The sequence below is a fragment of the Styela clava genome, chromosome 9, assembly GCF_964204865.1.
Source record: "Styela clava chromosome 9, kaStyClav1.hap1.2, whole genome shotgun sequence".
Classification (NCBI taxonomy): Eukaryota; Metazoa; Chordata; class Ascidiacea; order Stolidobranchia; family Styelidae; genus Styela; species Styela clava.
The window spans coordinates 16,218,683-16,244,429 of NC_135258.1; the positions used below are offsets into that span (position 1 = coordinate 16,218,683).

General features: G+C 34.5%; 2 protein-coding genes and 1 long non-coding RNA gene across 3 annotated transcripts in view; 1 reads left to right on the forward strand and 2 right to left on the reverse strand.

The window, feature by feature from the left end:
* Positions 1-239: 239 nt before the first annotated feature.
* Positions 240-4,464, reverse strand: LOC120339838 (uncharacterized). The gene is made up of 5 exons (XR_005569250.2): positions 4,368-4,464; positions 2,882-3,107; positions 2,218-2,289; positions 1,564-1,618; positions 240-580 (listed from the first exon to the last, which is right to left on the reverse strand). It is a non-coding gene; the product is annotated as an uncharacterized LOC120339838 (long non-coding RNA).
* Positions 4,465-14,156: 9,692 nt separating this feature from the next.
* LOC120338809 (protein phosphatase 1 regulatory subunit 3B-like) lies at positions 14,157-15,782 on the forward strand. The gene is made up of 2 exons (XM_039406766.2): positions 14,157-14,343; positions 14,544-15,782. The coding sequence occupies exons 1-2, from the start codon at positions 14,294-14,296 to the stop codon at positions 15,556-15,558; spliced, it is 1,065 nt and encodes a 354-aa protein (XP_039262700.2). The 5' UTR covers positions 14,157-14,293; the 3' UTR covers positions 15,559-15,782.
* A 5,424-nt stretch (positions 15,783-21,206) lies between these two features.
* LOC120338701 (ankyrin repeat domain-containing protein 17-like) overlaps positions 21,207-25,747 on the reverse strand; it is a 38,791-nt gene continuing 34,250 nt past the window's right edge. The window contains exons 40-44 of the mRNA XM_039406613.2: positions 23,752-24,146; positions 23,428-23,637; positions 22,761-22,908; positions 22,498-22,568; positions 21,207-22,072 (exon numbers count right to left, since the gene is read on the reverse strand). Of these exons, the coding sequence (XP_039262547.2) occupies positions 22,058-22,072; positions 22,498-22,568; positions 22,761-22,908; positions 23,428-23,637; positions 23,752-24,146 (839 nt within the window). The 3' untranslated portion in view covers positions 21,207-22,057. The remainder of the gene's footprint in view (positions 22,073-22,497; positions 22,569-22,760; positions 22,909-23,427; positions 23,638-23,751; positions 24,147-25,747) is intronic.

Consider the following 25,747-nt stretch of genomic DNA (forward strand, 5'->3'; position numbering starts at 1 on the left):
CCTTAAAAACTATTTTCCCGTCCCGCGCACACAACCCATTTTCAATGAATGGTCAACTAGTGTTGAAATAATCTACCAGAACAAATTTTTTTTCAAACACAGTTTGCGATACATTTTATTAAGATAGAGTATGTTGAAGCACCAGTTCAGATTGTGCTAAGCACGAAATCACAATCACCAATGTTAATAAAATGTCGTGGTTTCCACTCTTCATGTACATATTGTGTGAATTAGCAGCATTATATACCATATTTAGGTAGAGGTCTCTTGTTTAGAATCAGGTTGAACAAAAACGTCTCTCGTCCACGTGAGTAATCGCTGGTAGTGGGGATAGAGCAGTCAACTAAGATTTTAAATTAAACCGAAACATCACGCCATCCACATATCCAACCCAGAAAACAAATAAAGACAAAAGTACATAAAATAAACCCACATGGCCTTGACACTGAAGCGTATAATAGTTAAATAGGCGGGCACACGTACTAGATTTATTTACATTATTACATCATCCCTCAGGAATTTTACAAGATTGAGTAATAAATTTTGATGTCTGGAAATCACATATCTTCGAGTGAGTGATCTGAAATAAGATTACAAATTATTAGTATCACACAAAATATGTGAACGGATTTATTATTTTTCTTACATGATAGTTTTTTTTTTTTCCGACAAGACTGTAGACATAGTGTCTACCGAGTTACTATTGTTATGAAGACTATACGGCCATGATGACTAAGCCAAACACAGAACACAACTAATAATGATAAGTCTAAGGATAAATTCAACTATCTCAGGCCACTCAATATCCATAATCAAACTCATTTGCTTGGGAAAATCAGTCAAATGATATAATGGAAGTATGACACAAACAAATTTCATACCAACAATTATGTTCCTTTTCTCCCAAACCAAATTACATTTCATGAGGTACCGAACCACACCTAAATCTACCGCTTCATTTGAAGTTAGATGATTCACCCATTTTGTCAGCGTTATTATCTGATCTAACATATATTAACAACAACATAATGATGATACATTATCAAAGCCTCAGACATACTAGTATTATCCATACACAACATAGTCAACCATTTATTTGATAGAAAAGATGTGGTTACTGTAAATATTAGAATAACCTTTCTTAATAAAAAATAAAAACATGCTATATATTAATGGGCAGTGTAATTTTTTTTTAATTGAAGCTTTATTCATGACATTCTTGACTATGAGTAGGAATCTCAAGCATATTATTGAACTTCAAAAGTACCTATATCCAGATAGACTAATATTCTTCCAATCCTTAAAAATGAGTGTGATTTTTACAGTGACACCACACAGCTAAGTCTTGCAACTAATAAATAGTAAAGTATAGAACAAAAATAAACCACAGATTCAAACGATGGTTAAGATTTTTACACACATATCACAAATCCACTTAAAAATTCAGTTATTGCAATATTTATTCAAATTACAAATGCTTTCAGTCAAAATTTAATTTCCTTATAAGCCAACTTTTTGGATTGACCTAATGGAGATCCGAAAATACAAAAATTAAATAATTACCATTTCCTCATATTATTTACTTCCATATTCCAGTGCCCAGAGTATCGCCATCAAGCTGTAAAAATACGAAAAAATTGCTGAAAAATCACTGAAATCAACGAAAAATACATTTTTCCACCTCACAGATAGGCTTTGTAAAAAGTGAGAGCTATCAATCAGATCATAATTTTGAGTCGATGAGATTTTTTGAAAACAATAAGCCTTTGTTCATCAGCATACATTGCTACTGTTCATACAATGTGGCTGCAAAGCAAAGACTTTATGTTGACAAAATGTTGCTTTTAAATTTATTTATGACAATGATTCTTTTTTATATCTATTAATCAGTGGAAGTTTTTACAGAGCCTTTTTCAAAGCAAAAACGCATACTTACAGATAACCAACATTTTCTGTTATGACACATGCCGTATGAAAATGAAGAAAACGTTCCTTGGTACTACTGTTTTGTCTTGTAAAATTCGCTTCCAAGTGTCATGCATATTCGCTCCTATATATTTTTATTAGTTACTATCTAGATGTGTTCTCGATACATACTAGCTTATTGTAGTTTTAAAATCCAGGTTGAAAAAATCAATTCTTCTCAAATCAGTCGTGCCTGTCCAATCAATCTAATTTAAAAAGTAAAACTAGTGAGTGAAACTAGTAAGCATTTACCACTCCAATCACCACCTCCCCCGATTGAACATGTTGTCAAATTTGTATCTGTATCCAGATTTGTACCTTTGCCTAAAAATAAAAATAAGGCTATATGTTATGTTCATTTTGAAGCAGGATTATCAGAAATCAAATAAATCTCAGCATATTCGAAACCAGGACGTCGAGCCGCGTGATGGATCTAACAGTTACTGAGTTAGGTCTAGCCTATAAAATGTTTCTCATTCTCAACAAAACTTAATTCTCGATGATATGCAGATTAGAAGATACAACATCGTATTTAACAATAAATATTAGTTCCATTGTAATATTTCAATTTATAACTAAGTGCTGGATTATAGAGCAATCTATATAATGATAGTGGGTAGTGATATAAATTACAGGTACAAGTACCCTTCTTTTGGTGGCTCTAGTAGAAGTCTAGTTGCCTCTAGTTTCCTTTTACGGTGAAGATTCACCGGTTTGCTTTATTTAAACCTTACAAACTAAACTCTAAATAAAATTGAATTAACATTTCATTCCCCCGTACTATCTTACAGCATGAGCTGGGTAGATTCGATAGAAGGCTTACCGGTATGTTGTCTAGTCTAACTCCGGTTCTGTTTTATTTTGTGACACGCCTTCCAACATGGCATGTGGAGTGTAAAAAGACTATTCATTTTACCTTAGAAAACTGTATCCATATTGTCTAAATCAACCTTTAATTAATCAACCAGGATAGCCCGCTATCAAAACCATCTTTGAAGTTTCCATCTTTTATTTCAGTTGGCATGGGCGCCAAGCCTGACTGAGCTTGAACTCACGTGACTACGATGATCTGTCACATTTCTACGTAAACAAGTCCTAAGTTCTGTAGTGCTTGCCAGATATCGTAGTATACATTCAAAAGTCTATAATGATGTAAAATAAATTAAACAATTTCTTCAATTTTAACTATAAAAAAATTATGAAAGTTGAATAAGGTAAAATACAGTAATACTTCAGGTTTTTTAAATGTTAGTTAACTAGTATTTTTTGATAAACCTTTGATTTCACAGGTTTTATCTGGCAACAGCCTATGTTTACGCATCAATTCACTACTATGGAAAACAAACGAGGACAACATACTGAAGTGAACCCGTTGTTTTGCAGCTCTCGGTGGCCACCGGGCGGATTACGAGTTAAGTAAATATTCAGAACAAAATATAAAAAAAACACAGTTGAGGGAATAATTGAATTCTTAAAAATATTTTTTGACTGGTCGTATGCCAGCACTTATACTGGTTTTCTATTTTTGCTATTTTTATCCAATCAGTTTTGGATGAAATAATTTCGGATGTAAGTAATAAAATTTCAGTTCGACTAAGTTCTCCTTACTGGTTTACAGTATTTAGAAAAAAAATACGCAAATAAAGACTAAATTTCATTCAATTAAATTAGCTTTTCTGTTAAAAACTCTCATTATGACATATTTTGTCTAACATCATCACGTCGATCATTTTCGTTTTAGTCACTTAAAACCTTCTCTAAGAGCGCTTTCACGTTTTATTCAAGTTGATATTCATTTATCGAGAACCCTTTGGTTAGGTTAATAATTGATGGCTTCAATATAGATTTCAATTGTAGACACGGCATTCAAGTAGTTTCAACTTATCATCCTCAATTCTTACGAGACAAATAACTGATAGGGAATTGTTGATAGCGTCGGATTAAGTAGTTAAGGTCGCTAGTAGCCAGCTCCAGCGAATATCTTGGCAATCACACAGTTTAAAAGTTAAATTAAACGCAGCTTACAAAATCGAAGAAATCACAAAATTTCACTAATTTTAGATTAGGGGATAAAATGGATATAAGAATAAAAATAGAAAATTTCGTCGGTGGAGTTTGATGGAATTTGTATTCCTAATCTGACTTACTGCATATATATAAAATATTTCTTAAAATACAAGTTTCCGTTCAACTTTGGAGAACCATTGGATTAATACTATTCGATGTTGACATGTTGTATAAATATATTTGAGAAAAGTTGGCGCCAGAAAGATTTGGTTTGGCAAAAGTTGATTCTATTTCAGCACCAGTTAGAGTTTTGAGCAAAACTTTTCATGATTCCACCAGCCCAAACGTTGTGCAATGTAACGTAAAATATTTTAAATCTGGGTTGTTCAACTTACCTTGGTGACTCGACGTATTTCGTTTACAGCGATTATGCTTCATTTCGATTGTTCAAAATTGTCACAACTGCGCAGACGTTCTGGTTATAACAACGCCCAATATCAAACTACTGGTATTTTTATATGCTGATAATAAACAGGAAATGTCTTCTTGTACATCATACAAAAAATGATTTAAATCCAGGAAACGACCGTTGTAACGCATGTACAAAGATCGTCTTTAAACTACGTTTTGGCACAAGATAAATTATGAATATATATTTGTTACAAGTTTTTATATACCCAAAATATATTAACATTTAGCATTTGACTGATATATCTGTTGTTGCAATATCTGTACGCGGATTCACTTCAAGAGCAATTGCTGACCATTAAAAATATGAATCCAAATTTTGCGTATACCTACATCCAAATGATCCCTGTTATGTCATAGAGATAGTTATTAATTACTATACGGTGGTCCCATCGCTGTTCTGTCTTGAACCCTCCTCAGCACTTGCTTCGAAATGTTGCTATTTTCTTTTCAAAATATGTTCATTTTATGAACGAAATGAACGAATTAGAATGTTTCCAATTATTTTAATACGGTCATTGGTGAAACCTATATATATGATTTATTCGTCCAAAAGAATTCATATAGATAAATTCGAAAATATGAAAAATATTTAGTTATCATTTGCAAACTCAGTACCAGACTATCATTAGGCAAGGCAGATCTAAGCCTGGGGGATTTAATCCTGAACTATTATTTATTTCTGAATTTTTCAAATATAACAGGTTTAGAAATTAGAAAAAAAAAGATATTTGTTCAATTTTTTAAATCAAGTTAATAAATAACTTGTCTCAAATCTTTTACGTTTAAATCATTAATTAAAGAACGGCGGAATAAATAAATGTGTTTAAATTTGAAAACATCTTGGCTTGGTCAGAAGTCGATCTTATTCAAAACACAAATCCCTCGCTTAGATTTACCATTGATGTTAGTTTAAAAATTAATCTATGAAAGTTATCTAAAACACAATTTGACAATATCGATACTATGAACTCTATATACTATGCACCGAATCTTATTTAGCATATTTATATTATTTTCAATCAGTAGCTCTGACAAATGAAAGATATTCTGATGACAAGACTTGTTCATGACTGGGTGCGAAAGATTAAAGTTGGAAGAAAAATTCAAACGCAGGAGGAATCAGTTGCAGATCTCCTTGAAATCAGCAAGCAAAACTAAAATTTTAATCACCGATTGCACTAATCTATACCAAATTCATTGTTAAGAAGGCTTCAAAAAGAGTTCGATCCGTTTTCTTTTGCTCATAAATATAGATATTGACTGAATGCATACTCAACATGTAGACCCGCACAAATTTATCATAAACCAGGCGTGATGCAAAAATGTGAAGCAAAATTTAAACCAGGTTCCGAATGATTCTCAATTTGGACGAGTGGATATTTTTTTCTTAGAGTTTTATGACACCTCTGATTTTTGAGAATGATCAATGAAATAAGATGTCACAAACGGCTTGCTGCCTTTATTATTTCCATACAATCTTGTGTCATGGAGCTTCGATTTCTAACATAAATAAGAAAAGCAATTTTTGGGAATATCAATTTCAGTGACATCGTCGGTATAGGTTTATATGAATTAGACGGCGTAAATAGCATATAAAAACAGGTTTGCCATTCGTGGCTGTTTACAGAATCATATATAGATTATTTCCATACTTGGGAACATACTTCTTGTTTGTACCAAGTTTGCGTATTGAACGACTGAATATGGATACAACGTCACTTGTTGCGGTAAGGTTTTGTTGAAATCTTCAGCTTCCTTTGTAGAAAAATGCTATGAATTCAATAAAAAAAAATTGCAAAAAGTTAAAATCGCACCAAAACACGGCTGTAAAATGCAGTTAATTGGTGACAAAGACAAATTTAACTTAATCCTGTTAGTTCATGTAACATTTTGCATGACATGAAAATTAATAGATGTTGACTACATTGTCCGTGAAGGATTGCCTACCCTACAGCCTACATTGCGCAAGACGATCCGTACTTATTACGTTTGAACGGAATATTATTATAAACTCATTGGTTTTATCCCATATGAAGGGAAACGATACATGTGTGATGCAACTTTGCATAATGTGAATGTAGATCCACTTCAATGTGATTTGTACAAGACGATTGCAGGAAATTCCTGAAATAAAAGCGAGAGAAATGTAATTGTAGCAAATGTTATTTATATTTGTCATTATTAAGACAAAAATCAACAGTCATATATGAACATATGACAACAGTCTGGTAGCTATCGCAGGCAGAACGAGGGATGTATCCACCCTTCTTTCCTAACTGCGAAATTCAATTTGATGAGAGTTTACAACAAACAGAAATTGTTGTTAAAATGATACTATGGAACCCAAGAGAGATAGAGAGAGAGATTTATTGATTTGTTAACCAAAACAAATATAAACAAGAACGCATACATACAGATAAATAAACACTTTTTTGGTAAAGACTGGAAGGAGCGATACGGTCATCCAAGTCAGATCCCCCCAAATGAGTAAAATACAAATTAGCGGCCATCACATGTCACTTATAGAGCAGCCATTGTGTAGGTAAGATTGGTTTGTAACAAAACTGGGGATATCTCATAAAAGTGCTGGTGTCATCGGGGGTGAAAATGGAATTAAAAGAAGCTTGCCGGCGAGGCTAACGTTTTCTAAGTCGAGTTTCTAAACCAGGAGTCGGTAATCGTAGACACAACTGTGTCGTAGTCGCGAGTCATAGTGATTTCATAAGATGACTCTAATCTAGTTACTTTCATTAATGGGACTCGAGTCCATCTCGAGACGAGTCAATGATTTGAGCCACCCCAACACTGAAAACTTATACTACACGCTTTGACGCAAATGTGACCGTTTCGCAATACATAGCTGCGGTTAAGAGCAAGCGGGTTCTTGACTAGAATTAGCCAAGCAAACAAAATCGCGGTTCAAATGGGGTTGTTTTCCCTGTTCATTTGCAAGGAAGACCACGTGCCATTCACCCCCGTATCACGCCGCGACCGTTATTGCTGTTTATCATATATATACTACACAGAAAGTCTTAGTGTTGTAATGTTGAGCATTTAAAAAGCACACTGGTAACCTAAATGATCAGACAGCACTGGTGCGGTATACTTAGTTTAAGACCATCCGGGCCAGGGCTGTGGAAAGGGGGAATATTTGCAATCGACTCCGACTCCGGATTTCAAAATATTTTGGTTCCGACTCAGGCTGTAAAAAGTTTCTACCTCGACTCCATCTCCGAACGTCAAAAAATCAAATTTCAATGTCGAAAACTGTGTCAGACGCAAAGTTTCTCTATTAGACTGTTAAGAATGCTTTGTTGTTGTTTTTGCAGGTTGTTTTCCCTGTTCATTTGCAAGGAAGACCACGTGCCATTCACCACTGTATCACGCCGCAACCGTTATTACTGTTTCTCATATATATACCACACAGAAACCTTTCTCTGAAGTCTAGTGTTGTAATGTTGAGCATTTAAAAAGCACACTGGTAACCTGAATGATCAGACAGCACAAGTGCGGTATACTTTACGACCATTCGGACCAGGGCTGTAGAAGAGGAAATATTTGCAATCGACTCCGGGTTTCGAAATATTTTGGTTCCGACTCATGCTGTAGAAAATTTCGACCTCGACGCCATCTCTGAACGCCAAAAAATCATATTCTAATGTCGAAAACTTTGTCGGACGCAAAGCTTCTCTATTAGACTGTTAAGAATGCTAAGTAAAACTCAATGCTTCTAGTGTTTTAGCAGAAAGTTTAGACTTTTTTATCACCAATGAAAGTCTTCAATATTGAAAAATGATAGACTAGATATTTTATGTCACAACTTCTGTCAAAGCTGATATAAACAGACTATGCAAGAACGCTAAATTTCAAGTGTCCGACTCAAATGTTTATTCAATTAAAAATTTGCATTGTATTATGAGAGTTGTTTACTTCGTTGTGTACATGGAAAAATGGATTTTTTTTGAGTTGCCCGGTTACATGTCTGAGGTTGGTTATATGGCCCATCGACAAATAATGCTGCGCTACCCGTGGTGTAAATAATTTGTTACTTCGGCAGTGGGGTTCTAAAAGTCTTTTGCTGTGTTGTGCACAAAATCACCACGGAGATATCATCTATTATTGTATATATATATTATTCGATAAAAGGCTATTACATTTATTTATTTATTTCAAATATTCCTTTAAGCGCTATGGGATTCGTTTTTGTGTGCTATGACGTCACCAGAATTTACGCATATCAGCGGATCTCGTGCTTATTGGAAGTAAAAAGTTTTTTCATGGAGCTGAGCGGTAGACTGGGGGGTGATGATAAAATATTTCATTTTGCCCTCCGCCTATTTGAGCATAGTTCTCTTCCTTGCTTTTCTCTGGAATAGATATCTGCATCCTTTGCAGCATGCGTTTTAGGTCAAACTTAGAATTATGGGGTAAAATTATTTGTGCATCGGAAATAACCCTACCGATCAAAGTGCTACACTCTGCAGCACACAAAAGGGTCATACGGGCTCAAAAATAACCGTAGTCCACACTTACGAAGTAAACAAAACTTATTGGTTGAATTGGGTTCGTTTATATTGGCTCTTCTGTCAAATATCTCCGTGCTCACGTTCCGTTAATTAACCCTTTTGCTACAATAATATCGGATTTGAGAATAACATATTCCCGAAAATAGTATAAACTGCCAGGCTAATGTTGTAAATGGGCTAGTTAGCTTTGCGAGAGAAGAGATATTTATGGGAATACCGCACTTTAGCCTTACTAGAATCGATTTTTGCATGTTTAAAAATGATTAGGTCACACGCGCTCAGCTTGCAATGTTGGAATTCATTGACGTCATGTCTCGGGCGGTATACGTGCTCGCTAGCTCGCGGCGAATGGACACTCTCTCGCGGCGCTGGGACCCGTAACTTTTATCCATCAGACTCAGTCGGCCGATGAATCGTATCGTTCGACCGGTCGATAATGCGTGATATTGTCTCTTTCCGTGGTTTAAAATGGATGCAAATGAAATGCGTACCGAAACTTCTTATTTGGTAGCTGTGTGTATCAGTGAATGCAGAATGGTAACGTCTTGCAATAAAACCGCAACGTGTAAATTCGATCATAAACTCATTTGAATGTTTTGACGAAATTATCCGACTTTCAGAAGTAAAATTTGAACCTATTTTCGAGGGCAGTTATCTATTTCCGACAATAAACACAAGCGAACCTACTCAAAATTGAATAAAAAGAGGCGCTTTTGAATCACGGAATAGTAGAAGCGAACAAATAATCCACACTCGTGATAGCGAAGTTTCAAATATTAAATTGAAGGATATTAGTCGACTTCGATATATAAGCAAAAAGTGAGATATCGACTAAGTGGGGAAGGGGATGTGTGTACACTGTACAGTAGTCCCTTCTCGTGTAATAACTTGGCACAGAAATTATCACCACTGTTCAAATATCGGCGTATATACCCATTTGAACTACGTTGTTCGTCTGGTTTCGCTGCGTGAAAATGATCACGCGTACAGTGCGTGGCCTTTTCATGTAAACGCGGTGTGTTTTCATTGCATCACGCGTATATCGGTCGTGGAACTTGTGCATGCTATCGCTGAAGCGTTGTGAAATCGCCTTTCTCGTGGACGTTGAGGGGTTGCGAAATGGCCCGGAGTAACTGAAATATGTTTGCAAATGGGGGATTGAGGTTTTTAGTAGCAGGCTTGGGTCTGAGTAGCTTATACAGTTATACGAGAACGGATGTTACGCAAGACGAGACTGCAGGCGGTTGGAACATTATCTTCCGATTATCTCTAACTCTTGTTGTGGAGCGTAGAGAGGGATACATCGTTTCGCTATACTGCTATACAAGAGCATTTGTCAATGCTGCAATGTGTATATTCGTTCGAATAACGACCGACTGTAGATAGTGATGAAAATTCAGGACTTGCTGTCTCGGGTGGGATGTGATTATATTGACGCTATCGCAGTATCAGTTATTTGTAGAGCAATCAAAGGAGTGTCAAATATCACTAAGTCAGTAAGTGGGTTACCTATAGCACAATATCAGGGTTCTGTAAAAGCTTTGAAAGTAGCTTTACCAGTTTTAACTCAAACCGTTTTGTAAGCATCACCTACTGACGTACCTACTGTCAGGCTACCGGTACAACAGTACCTACAAGCTGACGAGTCTGTGAGTGTGACAATACTGCAATAATATACTAATAGGCCTATAGGGTCTCTCTAAAACCAGGCACTTTTTCAATCACCAATACAGGCACTTTGATATTTTTTTTTATTTTAATAATAATTAAATCTAAATAAATTTTGTACTCAGCGTTGCCACATTTTACTATTGGAAAATTAATTATACCCTGATAAATTGGAAATAATATTGATTTATTGCCATATAGGGATGCAAAAATTTATTTAAAGTTTAATTATTAGGTGAAATAAATTGGAAACCCCAATGACGTACGGTAAAAATAAAAAAAATATAGAAGTGCCTGAATCCGTAAGTGCCTGGTTTTAGCAAGTGCAGTTTTAAGTATTCTGTGGCATCTGCAGCTGCCGCAAAACCACCAATTTATTTCCATACCATGGCCGCTACGGCCAAACTCATGGCAACTGACTTTTTAGCTGCCACAAACCAATGTCAAGCTGCCGTTACCGCGGCAGCAAATTGAAAACCAATGGCAGGTAAAATTTTGCTGCCGTAACCGCGGCAGGTGGGCCGTAAAGACAGGGCTGTCTATTATGGTGACAAATATTGGGTAAGTTGGAACGTTTTTCTTATGGATACAGTTTTGATTGATTTGGGGTTAGGGTTAGGGTTTAAGTAGATATAATTCCACATGATCAATTAAAATCTGGTACATTAATTTGTGAATATACCGTTAATACTGATTACTGAATAGCGCTATAAAACCATGGCAAGAGCTGCCGCGGTTCGTTCGTGGCAGGAGCTGCCATGAAGTGGTAAGAACTGCGCCTCGGTTTTAGGGAGACCTATTAATATATGAATATTGTTAAACAAAGCAATTACAGCTGTAAGTCCTGGTGTAAGGTACCTCATACTCATAAAAACTCATCTTGACCTGGTTAGGATGAGTTTTAATCATAGAAAATGACAGACCTAATTAAGTTTGTATTCAGTTTGCTTGTCTGATTGTTTCATGTTTGTCTAAAGCTTAACTTGTATTCAAATGATAATACAAAGATTACTTTCTCACTGCATTTCATCGGCCCTTCTATGTTGTAATTTCCTGATTAACAAGAGCTTGAAGTTATAGAATTAGGACAATTTGTGTTTAACTAGAAGGAAAAAAATCTACATTTGATCCACATTTCTCAAGTTTTTTTCTACATAGGTATCACAGTATTACATTGTGCATTGTTGTTTTCCAGGTATTGAAGCTCTTATTAAGAATGTTTCTTTTAGCTATGTAACCATGTAAAAGGTTTTACATGTTTGCTGTACATATAGAAAGGTATTGGTTTTTATGCCGCTATTCAGCAGTAGGGGGATGGAGACCATAAACTTTGAGAACCTATTGTTAATTTAGGTGGTAGTTCATTTTTTTGATGAAAGTTTTTTTTATTACTGCATAAATTATATTTGTTCAGTAGTTTGACGATTTCAAATTTAGGTTTGTTATTTATTAACGAAATACACAAGGTATTGAATTAGAGAAGATGTTGAAATCATGTCATATATATGTCTTACAGTTTGCTCGGGGCATAAGGTAAAACCATGTCACCCAGGGGCGAAGCTATTAATTTATATTGACAGAAAATATTTCATAATCCATCATTTTACAATCCAATCAGTTGATAGTAATGTAATATTTCAGTCAAATTTTTATCGAATTTTTCTTAAAACAATGTTGTGCCATTTTTCTTACCTTCATCCTGTGTGTATGCACAGCCACAAAAATGCAGTACTCTTCAAAATATTCTGCCCTGTGCCTTTCTATCTGAAATCAATATTTTATGGTATTAATATTGATTACAATTAATCATAATTGGAATAACAAGAACCATTATTCTTATTATCACGATTTCCTTGATTGCAAGTGTGTTATTGCTCAAATTTAAGTAATTAAGGAATTGTTTAATATTGCACACATTCAAATATGATTTTAGAAGTATTGTCTCTAAGGATGAATAATATTGACACATTCTAATTTGTCTAGACTGTAAATAAAAAATTGTGATTTATGTCTAGAAACTTCGAGACTCATTGTTTAATCATGTAAATTATGTCAACAAACGGTAAATATATTTTTTTCTCATTGGCGTTTCTCATCATTGTAGTTATGTCGGATGTCGGCGAGTGCACTTATGGTAGACAAATTCAACTATGCAATGACATAAATATACAAAAAGGTTATTGGGGTTTATTTTTTTGCTATATTCATTCGAGCCCGATGATACTTGATTCACATTGCCTAGTGGAGTCGCTGGTGTGAGTAGACAAAATGATGTGTAGTGTCGACGTGCAATCGACACTTTTGTATTTGTTAATCTTGGTTTATTTCTATAAGATATGTAATAATAATTGTCAGTATACTGGCAGGATAGTTAGATATGTTAACGGTTAGGTCTATAAATACTTGTGTCTACGTTTGTCTATGAATGTTTGTTAAGATTATGGTATTTTTTACATATATCCTAGGTAGGAATGTTCCATAGGTTCCACTTTTATAATTGGACGATCAATCATATTACCATACTTTAAATCGACAATAGCTAGTGCCTCAATGGAACAGTTTTTTTGTTAAATCCAGCGCCCGGTGTTGTAGGTTGTATTGTAGATTGTGATCAAAATAGATAGCTAATTGCTTTCTGTTATTGATCTGTAATTTTTGTGAATAAAGAATTTAATTTTTAGTTTTGTTGATTGATTCCTCTACAATATATGGCTTGTTATGTCATAAAGAGGATTTAGTGTTGTAACAGCTGGTTGGTATTCGCATCAACTCATATATTTATATTTGATAATGACTCTGAACCAGCCTACCATGACGACTTTTAAACTATTATGTCTGCTACATTAGTCACACTGAATATTGGTGACATTTAACACTTAGGTCATAATTCTGTCATCATTATAGCTGTGTTATAAAACAGTATGGCCAAATCGTAACTTAAATTTGGTTGATCAGATTTGGTTTTTAGATAATAGCATTGGCAACTGACTTTACAAGTTCTCAGTTTTAGCATACCCTAAATTTTTAGTCTTTAAAATATACCTCAACATTGCACTTTTGCACTACTGGTTTAATGTATCTGTTACTAATATAAAACAAATTTTACTATTTAATTAAATGTATTGAATTAGCTTGGTGAACAGCATGGTTTAAAACTTTAAATAGATGTTTATGGCACATTTTATATTACCGTAGTAATGAGCTAATACTTGAGAATTTGATAGGTGGTTTGTGTAATGTTTTTATCACAGTTAAATTTTAATAACTTCAATGATTATTGTTAATAACTATAGCTCAAACTATTTCAACCTTTTGTGATAAATGGCACACTACCACAAATTGTTTCCGTGTCTCGTTCGCCTTTAACAAATGATTAAACCAAATTCATCATTTCATATTGTATTGGTAAAAAGAGGGCAGACAATGAATACTTGCTATATCACATGTGGCATCTTCTTTCATTTTTAAAATGTCTTGCACCATCATGAATTATTATATATAATTCAAATCAAAGTTGACAATCCTATTTTTTTTAAACAGTGTTAGATTTTGGTAGATTTGCCCCTAATTGAATGCAGTGATTGGAAACTGGGAGTAAATCTGATATTAGAAGAAGGAAATTGATTGCACTGTAGTTGAAAATTTGCAAAATTCACATGACGGTCTCATCTAAAGCAGACACTACACTTGAAAGAAGTTCCAATAGGTATGCATATTCACTATAATACAATACTTGATATGTTGAATATGTTTGTTTCTTCCCATACTCGTTAGGGTAATTATAAAATTTTGATTGAATTTTTTTTCATTGATATTTATTTTTGAGTTTATCATAATTTTCTTTTTTCTGTGATTTTTTGTTCATGAGTATGTTTTAATATATGTTTGCTTTTGTGTTTATTTTAGGTACGACTACTACAATCCTCACGGAATGCCTGGTGATCTCTCGTTTATATATTCTTCCAGCCCTCCTTTACACTCAGCATGCTCAGAACAATACATGAATGTGGTGCCAGATCTTATCCGGCGTTCGTGTAGAAATCAATTTACTCGTTACATGGAAAACGCAAAAGTCAATGGATATAGACACCTAGATGTATTTGATGGAAAAGTTGGAAACCCATTGCGAACCCCATCTCCAGTAAATGGAATTTCTCCAGAATCAGACTCTGTTTATCTAGACTCTGTTATCAAATCTTGCTTAAGAATGAATACAGCAGTTAGTAAGAGTAAAAAAGTAACATTTGCAGACACTCACGGAATGTCATTAACAATGATTAAGTATATGAAGGAAGCAACAACTGAACCACCTGTTTGGGAAGACCTGGGATTTGTCATGCGATCGTTAAGACTATCATCTGCTGCTTGTGCGCAGGAGCCTTCGATTGCTCCGGAAAAGCAAACCTTGGTTGCCGATTTTAAACAGCCTGCTGCAGATTATATTAAATTTAAACAAAATTTGGAAATTAATAATGTGTCTTTGGAAAATGTGATACTGAAGGAGTTAACTTCCATCAGCGGTACGATTAAGGTGAAAAATATAAGTTTTGAGAAAAAGGTGTTTGTCAGAATAACTTTTGACAAATGGGTATCATTCAGTGACCACGAAGCTACGTATATTAAAAACTTTTGTGATGATGAAATCTACGATACCTTCCAGTTCAACATTGCCGTCCCAAAGTCTTTTGACCCGGTTATGCAAAATGTTCAATTTTGTATTTGCTTTGCATCTGAAAAGGGTGAGTTCTGGGACAATAATAATGGTGGAAATTATGTCATTTCAACTAATGTTTCTGTTGTCAGTAACTGTGTAAAACCATCAACTGACAAAGTTCATGCACTGCCGAGCACTTACTGTGAATTACCGTCCCCACAATTCAACACTTGGTTAGACTGGGAGAATAAGGGCCGATTTTATTAGTGGATGAATAGGTTGAGCCAACTGTTCTCCACTGATACCAGAGGTATTTTTCCTACTGGCTCATAGACCATCTATGGAACTAAAATTTAATGATAAATTTCTTATAGCTGTGCCTATGACATTTATCATATCCGTGGTGCTGAGAATTGGAACATAGATTAAATTACACAAAATACACCTGTCACTGACACTTTTGTAATTTCATTTTTGCTTGTGGATCTCATTTTGCATTTTGCACAATATATCACGAACTGCTTTTGTCAAAAGCTTGTATTTTAGCGTGTGTCAAGTAATTGGATTCATTTTGTATTATCCTTGTTTCAGTTCTGAGCAATATATTTCCTCATGGTTTTGGAGTTATGCACTCTTGTCTACACTGCACTTTGTTTTTGATTTTTTTTTTTCATTATGATTGGTAAGCGAATGGACTATACATGGCAATATTAACTCGTAGTGTTGCTATCTAGATTTAACAGTATGTATGAGCGCTTATATTCCTGTGAAAGTCTGGATCTGATTTTGTACCTTGTTGGCTTGGTGGTTCTATTTGTCCCTGAATTGTAACGTACGCAGGCGTATACAGCACTTTGGTTATGTCATTAGAGCTTTTTCAAGCATTTGAAACAGTTGTATAAAAAACCCATGATGCTGGTTAACTCTATCTTGATGGTATATTGAAGTAATTGTAATCAGTGAATATTCGATTGTGTTCATTCCACAAAATAAGTTGTTTAAGCTTTCACCTTGGAACAAAATTTATATTCTGAAAAATTATAAATTCATTTTATAGGTGAATCATTCAAGAACAGCAGCTTACTTTATAAGGCAAATCCAACCCATGTCAATGGACATTGGTTTTTATTTTATCATAATATTCAAATGCCAAATCTATTTCTGTAATCATTTCGTTACCCAAGTTGTTTGCTTCAAATTTTGCTTTTTCCACTTTTCAAAAGTTTATACAGTTTGTGTGCAGGTTTTCTTTATATTTGTGATGTGTGAGCTCGCTAATTGCAATATTTTTCTTGGTTTTGGAAGGGTTGTTATGTCGCCCCTGAATGTGGCCATCTGAAGTTTAAAACAAAATTGATCGTCACTAAAATCTGTTTTATGTACCGTAGTTATCATTTTCTTGTTTATGACCAGTTAGAATAGCAATATATCACAGTAAAAGGGAATATATTCTTTTCATGGAATTTTTTTTCATCAACTCTGGTTCAATGGTACAGTAATTTCTGTACAGACCGTTTTAGTTCTCTTCCTGTTTCCGACTATAGAATACTCTTCTATTTGTCATTTTCTGTCTCTGTGTCATACTTAGTTTTGCCCTACAGCAATTTGTAGTTCAAACTACCGGTATGTGATTATTGAACAAATTACATTGATGACTTGCGACCAGTTTTTTGATCCACTCTCTCAATCATGAAGGATATGATTATTTCGTCATAATCTGTTTCGATCATAGACTTCTTAATGATAAAAGTATTGAAACTTATCATGGTCCAATGGTCTATTACACATACAACGTTTGACATTGACAAGGGAACTCCTGTCATCCCATGGGATATCTTGTGTCTGATATAAGTCATGCTCAAATGCCATTTGAATAAAACAACAACATCAGTTTATTACTGTGATTTAAGTGTGACTGGCCTCGCCTGAGCTGCAATTGCTGACAGAGTCCTAAATTGCAACGAAATATTGATTAATTTTCCTTATTCTGACTTGGAATTAAACTTTATACTTTTTCTTGGAATTTTTTAATTCTTGTTTGGTATTTCCTTGTTTAGAAATGCATGGATTACTATTGATACAATTAGAAGTTATTTTTGATAATAAGTGTTTCAAAATTCTTCTTTCTCAATTTATTGAATGCAGAGTAATGAGCAACCATCGTACATTTACTTACATATCTATTTAGTATATTCCTAATGATGAGGAAATGTGTTGCCAATGATTAAGATAGTTTTTATTAAGTCTCTCAGCATTTATTATTACCAGTAAAGTATTACTACTATATTAAATTCAAATTCAAAAAAGTTGAAGCCAATGATATATTCCTTGTGGATATACTTGGTCAGTCATTTTACAAACTTCAACTTGAAAATGCGTCATGGCTTGCCTATTTTAACTAGCTACAAGTAACGATAAATACGCTTTACAAGGTTTAACAAAATGCTTCATTGTGTTTATCATTCGCTTCTTTTTTATTTTGGAATATATATTATACTGTTTAACATGTTTGTCTACTTGTTATATTCTTGTATGGTTGGATTCGAAAAATATCTTCTATATTTTGCTCCGCCGTTAATAAACTGCGTTTGTTAATCATGTTGTACTGTGCTTCGAATTGTTGTAAATATCAAAAAGAGAAATACAGAATGTAAAGCATTAACCAAGTCAAGTGAAGAAATGAGACTCGACTGCGCGTAAATGTCACGTAGTAACACTGCAACGTGGTTTAGAAAGGTCTGTCGTGCCATCTAGCCTCGTTGCTGTCGAAGTGGGGTCCCAATCTGCTAGTACCAAAACCGGTTTGTGTAGTCTAGTTAGTTGCTAACGAAGCAGCGGGCTCTTAAATCTGCTGTTGCGAACAATAGTTGTTTTTGTCTCCATCTAAGACTGAGATAAACGGGTGGGTGTTGATTAGCAGTTGTTATCCATGCAAAATTAAATACAGTTGAAAAGACGACAGCACATTCACTATTATAGATTTCGCATTGATCCAACGGCACTGCCTCGCAGTTATCTTGCATTTACATGAAAATCCCAATTTACCAAACATTTTGCATATTATCTGTAACGAGGCGCCAATTTTTGGCAGTGTAACGTGATAACATAGATATTTATTGAATACAATATTTTGGTGAGTCTGACATAGTTTCCCACGTGTCATTTTTGTTTCAATTTGGTGCATTCGTTTTCTTCGGAAGGGATTAAAATATCAACGTTAAATTAACGACCAATTGCCTGCGAAAATGACGGCCTTCTCAACGAGGTCGCAGACTAATCAGATTTATTAACGAGGTCATTACGAAACAATAGCTATTGTCGACTAATGACAGCAGTAAATTGGAGCGAATGAAAGATCAGGAAAATAGGGTCAACCTGCGGATCGCTAACTATAGACCTCTCTCGCAGACGCTGACATGTAATTAATTTAAATGGCGGACCTAATTTCGTCGTAAAAAGTACTTTCATTATCATCTCACTCACGAAACCGCACTTGATATCCACAGGTCTAACAAGATTCATGGGTAAACTGATACCAAATTCTATATCGTACACGCGATGCCCATATGTGGCTATCGAAACAATTTGGATTCGTCAGATTTCGGTTGAGAGCAAGTTTTCATCACATGCCGCCAATAACAACCAGAAAAGCATTTTCCGAATCAGATATAACCGGTGTTTAAGCTGTTCTACTATAAGATTATTTCGACCGTAATAATAACCTATTCAATGAAAATGTTTCAGTGGGTCGAGGGGGGTAATTTACGGAAAAGGTATGTCGCTGTCGGTTTCGATATGACCTAAATATGACGTTAGGTGCGGTATTTGCTTATAAAGTAATTATATAACGACTGTGGTATGCTGTGTTTAAAGCCGTGAAGACAACATCCATTAGTACTATTTTACCATTGATTGAAAATTTATCACATCTGTGTCAAATCCCCGAGGTATATTCCACGAGGCATGGGTGAAAATTAGTTCGTTTTACTTGAACTGTAATCTAATAAGATTGATGTAACACTGTTCATTTTATATATACATATACATAGGTACAGTATTGTAAGGCCGTCTAATTTGTTTATAATACAAAATTTGATTTATTTGCATGCTTGGGAAGGAAGATCAATATAAAATGATGATTTTTGAATCCCCCGCTTAAACCTGGTGTAGTGATTTTAAAAGACCTGCGTACTTTTATAATATATTGCGCCAAATGTTGAGGGCTCAGTGTACGAAATACGGTTGTTTTTGATAGAATTACGTAGAACTAGTTCTCTACGTTTGAATATTCGATGTTCATCATTCGAAAAACTAAAAAACCTTCAGCCATGATATTTAATTATCGTAATACACACGGTACTTTTTTGGGTTCAGTGAGTGACATTCTCAAAAACCCCTCTTTCGACATATAAATATCTATATGTTTGGATAATAACTACGTCAGCCGTTCTCAAACACGAAAGTCCGATATATTCACGTTGGGCCGTCGGTCAACAAACAAATTTTAGACACCGCCCCCAACACATTGCTGGTATAACAGGCGGGGTGTTGCTTTAATGAATGGAATGCTGTCTCGCAAATATTTTAGTTCGTAAAACATTTACATAATATGAAGTATCGGCGGAACGCGAGGAAGCCACCCAACGGTCGTTTACCTTTCGTTCAAAGTCATCTTACCTGAGAGGAGATTGAATTAAATAAGTGTGATTATCTCACTCTGGTGGCATTCAATGGAATTCGAGCTACATATTCGTGACGACTCACTCGCAATCGTACTCAGTAGCGAGACCTCTCATGCTGGGCATTTGAAAAAAATGACGGTCATCTAAACTTCTAAAGATATTCGTCAGCCAGACCGGCAAATAATAATTTTTACGTACATACTGAGCATTAGAATTGTATTTTATAGAAGGCTTTTTTGACATGACATAAACAGTAGAAATAATATTCTGCCGGCAAAGAATAAAAACGTCCCAACGTATTTTGCTAGGGCAAGTGATACATTGTCTATTCACGCCGACTCCAATCGGAAATTTCGTAGGTTTTTTTTAGTAAAACATTGGACCATAAAGGATCGCATCTACACCAAACATAAATTCGATATTATATTAATAGCAACTAAATGCTTTTATATGACACGAAGGCGAAACGTCTCACCACAGTATTCGTGTGTTAAGTTATTAAGTGTTTCGGTGACAATCTGATAATTTTATTTTCTCATCGTTCGCATACAAATTCCGAAAGTCTCCGTCATAACATAATAAATATTACCTTATTACTAGGGAACATGTTACTTTTAACGTCAGGTGAAAGTAGTAACTTCGGATTGCTTAGTGACAAAAGAAAGGCAGCTGGGATGGGGCTTGCCATACTCCCATTTAGGATCTGAATGAACGGATCACGTAGCGTGTTTTCGTCCATATATTATGACTAGCATGTCCTAAGCGCTTTCTCCAATAATTACCCAACCTTTGAATATCATACTGCGCATGTTTGATCGCGGTCACAGAGATCAATTACGCTTCAGAGAATTGGGGTTAAAAATGATTTTCCTTACTCACATGGTGACAAAGGTCAATTGACTGCCCACAAGTCTCTTCTATTGTGAAATGATTAAACTCAGTTCAAGCCAATAATGTAGTATTTGTTCTAAACAATATCGCCGATCCAACTTTTTTTTGAATTGTTTTTGAACCTAAATTAACATACAAGTTGAGAATTTCAAAACATATTCTAGTCTCCCAGGAAATTAGACACCAAAAAGATATTACTCTTGATTATGAGCGAGGTTCAAAATTAGCTTAGTTTGTATTCTCACCTATCTACCTGCCTGTTTATAAGGAAACCTGATAGCTCTAACTGTCAATGAATCGTACTTTTCCTGCCTTGGTCCCATAGAAACAAGTAATGAAAAATCAGTTTTCGGATGACTTTTACCCAAACCTTTCAATTAATTTAACATACAATTGCCAATCATATTAAAGAGAAAGACACCACATGACAAGAAATGAATCGAAAGAGTGAAAGAAAGGCTATTATTCCCAGTCAGAAAATGCTAGTTTATCTATATACAGTCCGAGATTATTTGACCGAAGCTCGACTAGAAGCAATTTCTGACTAGGCCAGTAGAAATAGTAAAGAGATAACATAAAGACAAAAACATGAAAAGAAAATGCAGTCTCGAAGCTGAAAGGCCCACGGTTGGAATGTCTAGGCTGAAGAGAACATTCTGACGAGGCAGTTAAGTTAATTTATCAACTATAGTGAAACAAAAAAAAAAGTTTGTGGCATTATGCAATCTAGGCAAAAAAATGTCTGTATATTTTGAAAAAGAATATCGTGCTTTTTGATGGAGAATACACCATGCCAAAATATAGATCTACCGAGGACATATTAAGATTAACAAAATTTGGGAAAAGGCAACAAAATTATGATGCGCTTGCTTGCTGAAGTCTATAGTACTTTCCAAACATATTCTTAAATTTTGGAGCACAAGTGAAGGAAAGTACCCATATCAATCAGTTGTTAAAATGAAGTTTCCAAATGTGGACTTCAAAAGTGAATGCAGAACATGTAATATCATCTAAAATGATCTCACACCAGGCGCACTTTAATACAAAGTGTAGCTACAACATGCTTGGCAAAAACGTTTTCACAACAGAAATGTATGTACCGACAAGAACAGTTTTGCTACTATTGCAAATGATATTAATTACTATTGGCAGTATCCAGCAGCTGATGTCTGTGAAGTTTTTCACAAAAAAAATCACCAATTCCAACTCTGTAAAAGAAATAGCATAAATTGGAGGAGACCAATAAGAAATTAATAGAAATATTGCATTACGTCTTCACTAAGCTAGTTACGAGAATCCCCTGAAGCGTTAGGAACTATTGTTTTTTTTTAAAACCGGAACTTTTCAAGTTTAACATTGCCTACCCTATTTGTAATACATGGTGGACAAGAGGTATGAATCCCAGATTTTTATCCTGCAACACCAATTTTGTTAGGTCTGATGCTCTTTAGTGAGTGCAAGTATATTTCTAATTCAAGTTGTGAAAAAGTGTTAATATTGAGTTTAACCTCCACATTGCACCGAAATTCACTGAAAAATATTGCCTATTCGTTCAACGAACAGTGAAACTAATATCGGAACAAAAATTTATGGTTTGAAGATTGACATTCTTTTTTTTATACAGAATACTCACTGAATTGTCTTTAGCAGCCATGTAATTGACAGCACCAGATGATCCACTGAATAACATGGCAGGATCAGAATCTGAAATCAGAAAAAAAAATTGTTAAAAAACAAACGTTTCGGGTATCAACACACAGAAAAAAAAAAGGCAAATATCTATATTTAGGAGATGCCACATACCAAACGATATTTACCTAACAGTCTGCCAAGCAGTAAATTCATCACATTAACAAGGCAACTCTTACAAAGAATCAAAAAACAATCTAGTCTTACCATTACTTTTCTGCTGTGATGAGCTGACGTTGGGTTGTCTTATTCCAACGTTGCGTTGAAACATGGACATATCTTTCTGCATCACGTTTCCCATTCTCATGTTTGGTGACATCATCATTTGTGGATTGAACGCCATGTTTTCCATTTCCTGAATTGAAGATAAGAATATAAATATATACAACATCTTTGCAGAAAATACTTTTTATCAACACATTAAAAATGAAAATGAAAATATGACAGAGATACTACTGATGTCCAGGGGTAGATATACCACCATATATAAAAATATTGTAAAAAGTTTCGTGATTGCTGTATTTAAACCCAATTTAAATTTGGTGCTTACCGTATATCTTATGTTTTTACCGCTGACTATTCAAATACATTCTCAAAAAATGTATTTTCAAATATGGAATATTGTCTTAAATGATTAATATTTAACAGTGAAATTTGCAATATTCATTGTAAATTGATAGAAATTGAATTTGATAATAAAGATATTTTTTTATTTATTCTCTTTTCACTGGAGTGTCAGAATAATGAGGTTTTATTTTGTATCTGACAATCATATTTAAATACTTAAAAATATGGAAACTATACCAAATCTTCCTAAAATCATAATTTAATTCGTTTTGGACAATGCTGCAGATGAAACTGAATTCTGTTGTACCTGTAATCTATCAGTGAATTGCATTTGCTGCGGAAACCGTGAAAATTGTTCAGGAATCATTGATGGCAGTCTCTTGTTTTCATCGGACGCAGCAGCAAATAAATTCTTACGTTCGTTTGCACCGAAATGATATCCTTGCCCACCAGCAGACATCCCAACAAAAGAATGCATCTGATCAGGCAATCCTCCCCCAAAATGATTTTTGAATGCCTGGAAGTGAATACGAGGTAATAAGGATGAAGATTTGCTAAGTGTGAGCAATATTTGGGAATCAAGCAAAATTTGACAGCGGTTAACAAGTATGTGAAATTTATTTCCACTCACCCCTACTTGTAAAGGGTTAACAGGCTGTGGTGCAACTGTAACGCTTCTATTCGCTGAATCGATTGCTGAATTTCCGAGATGACTTCCGATGGGAGGTTGCGTTCCAACTCCCGATACGTTTGTCATCATTAAATTATTCATATTCGCCGCTTGTTGTTGATAAAGACCCGGCATCGTGTTTGTGAGTTCCATCGAATCTCGTTTTTCTGGACGAATTGAAGCGGAGGTGATGTTTTGCGGATCAGCATTCATCATCATATCACTATTCACAAATTGGCCATCAAGAGGTTTAGGTGGCAATGGTGGAACTCGACCACTGAGAGATGCGTTGTTGTTAATTGCGTTTTGCCAAAGTGGATTTTGAGTTCCTGAACCGGTCCAATTGGAATAGGAATCTGTGAAAAAAGGTAGCAATGATCAAATGGATGTAGATGTAAAATATCAAAACAGTATTCCGTTTAAATAGTCCTAACAGGAAAATTTTGAGTGAAATATTCTATTGCTTGAAGTTGAAGAGAAGAAATAGCCTCCTAGAAACTTTTTTCTGATTACTAAAAAATTAAAATCGAGCCATTCAGTATTCGTGGCAAACAATAATTTAGCACTAACGATTGATATCTAAAGTAAAATAATAATCTTTTAGCGACTAATCTTTTATGTAGAAACTTCGTGTTCAAAAACAAATATTTCCTGAAATTTACTTTCATTAATAAATAGAAAACTTGCTATTAAGTTATGCTTTGTATATGAATATTGCTATGTGTGTTGTGTCAACAATTTCGTGGTCTCTGGGCATGAATTTTAAGTTATAATTTGGGAATGTAATAATATGGAATAATATATTCTAACAGTCTCAATAAGAAATAACGAATAGTTGTTCTGATGTGCTAATGGCACATTTAAAATTTTAATTTTCAATGTTCCGTTGTTTAAGATTCCCTTCATATATCTAAACCTAATATTTGTTCAATGAGAAACAAACATAGCATACTCAATTTATTAACCACAAAATTCAGTTAACTATACAGAATTTTCAACATGCCATGTGTTTGACTTTGAAATTTTCCTTGCTCATGAAATTTCTTGTTACGTGCTTATTGTCCAACATTTCCTGTTTAAATGTCTTGTATTCAGATAATGATAAGTGAAAGTCATTTATTTAAAGATTAATAATAGCGGAGTCATTCCATGTTTTAATTATGATGCGAAAATTAAGCTGTTGATGCAATAAATTGTCACCATAATCACATAGTAAAAATAATGTCATGACACGTATAAATTGGAATTTAATGACTCAGAACAGAAACGAAAAATTAAGTGTAATTCTCATCTTAATAGCAAACTATCGCTTTTTAGCATTTAAACATTAGTTTTAAAAGCTTGGGTTTGAGTTCTACACTACTCCAACCAATCTATATTTACCTACTTCATAGAGGGTGTAATAAATAGCATATGCAATACCGGATATTTCAGATCAAATACAGCTTAATCAAAGCCTCGTTAAGAGAGAATGTATGATGGATGAACTTAGAATCTTCACTGAGATTCCTTTTACTGGTTATTAATGACTTATGACTATGCCTTGTTTTTGAATAAAATCTGTTGACAGATGTTATAAATATTTTGTAATATATTTATACACACTAGGGTAAAATAAGAGCATATTATATTTAAAACCATACAGCATTTCTGTAGTAGCCAATCTTGCATACTCAATTGGTGGCAACTGGGCAACGCTATACAAGAAATATCCCTGTCCTTCTAAGCCTGACACGGGCAAACTACGACCCGCGAGCCAAATCAGGTCTGTTGGATAATTCAATCTGGCCCGCCTGATGCTGCCACATCCAAACTAAAACCAAATTTCGATGTTTTAGCTAAAAAATAGCTCAAAGAATTGGTTGAGATTGCACTTAAATTTAGTTTTGGCACGAGGCTTATTGTTTTCCTATTTTGCTTTTGTAACACTGTAAATATCGTTTATAAAATGTAACCG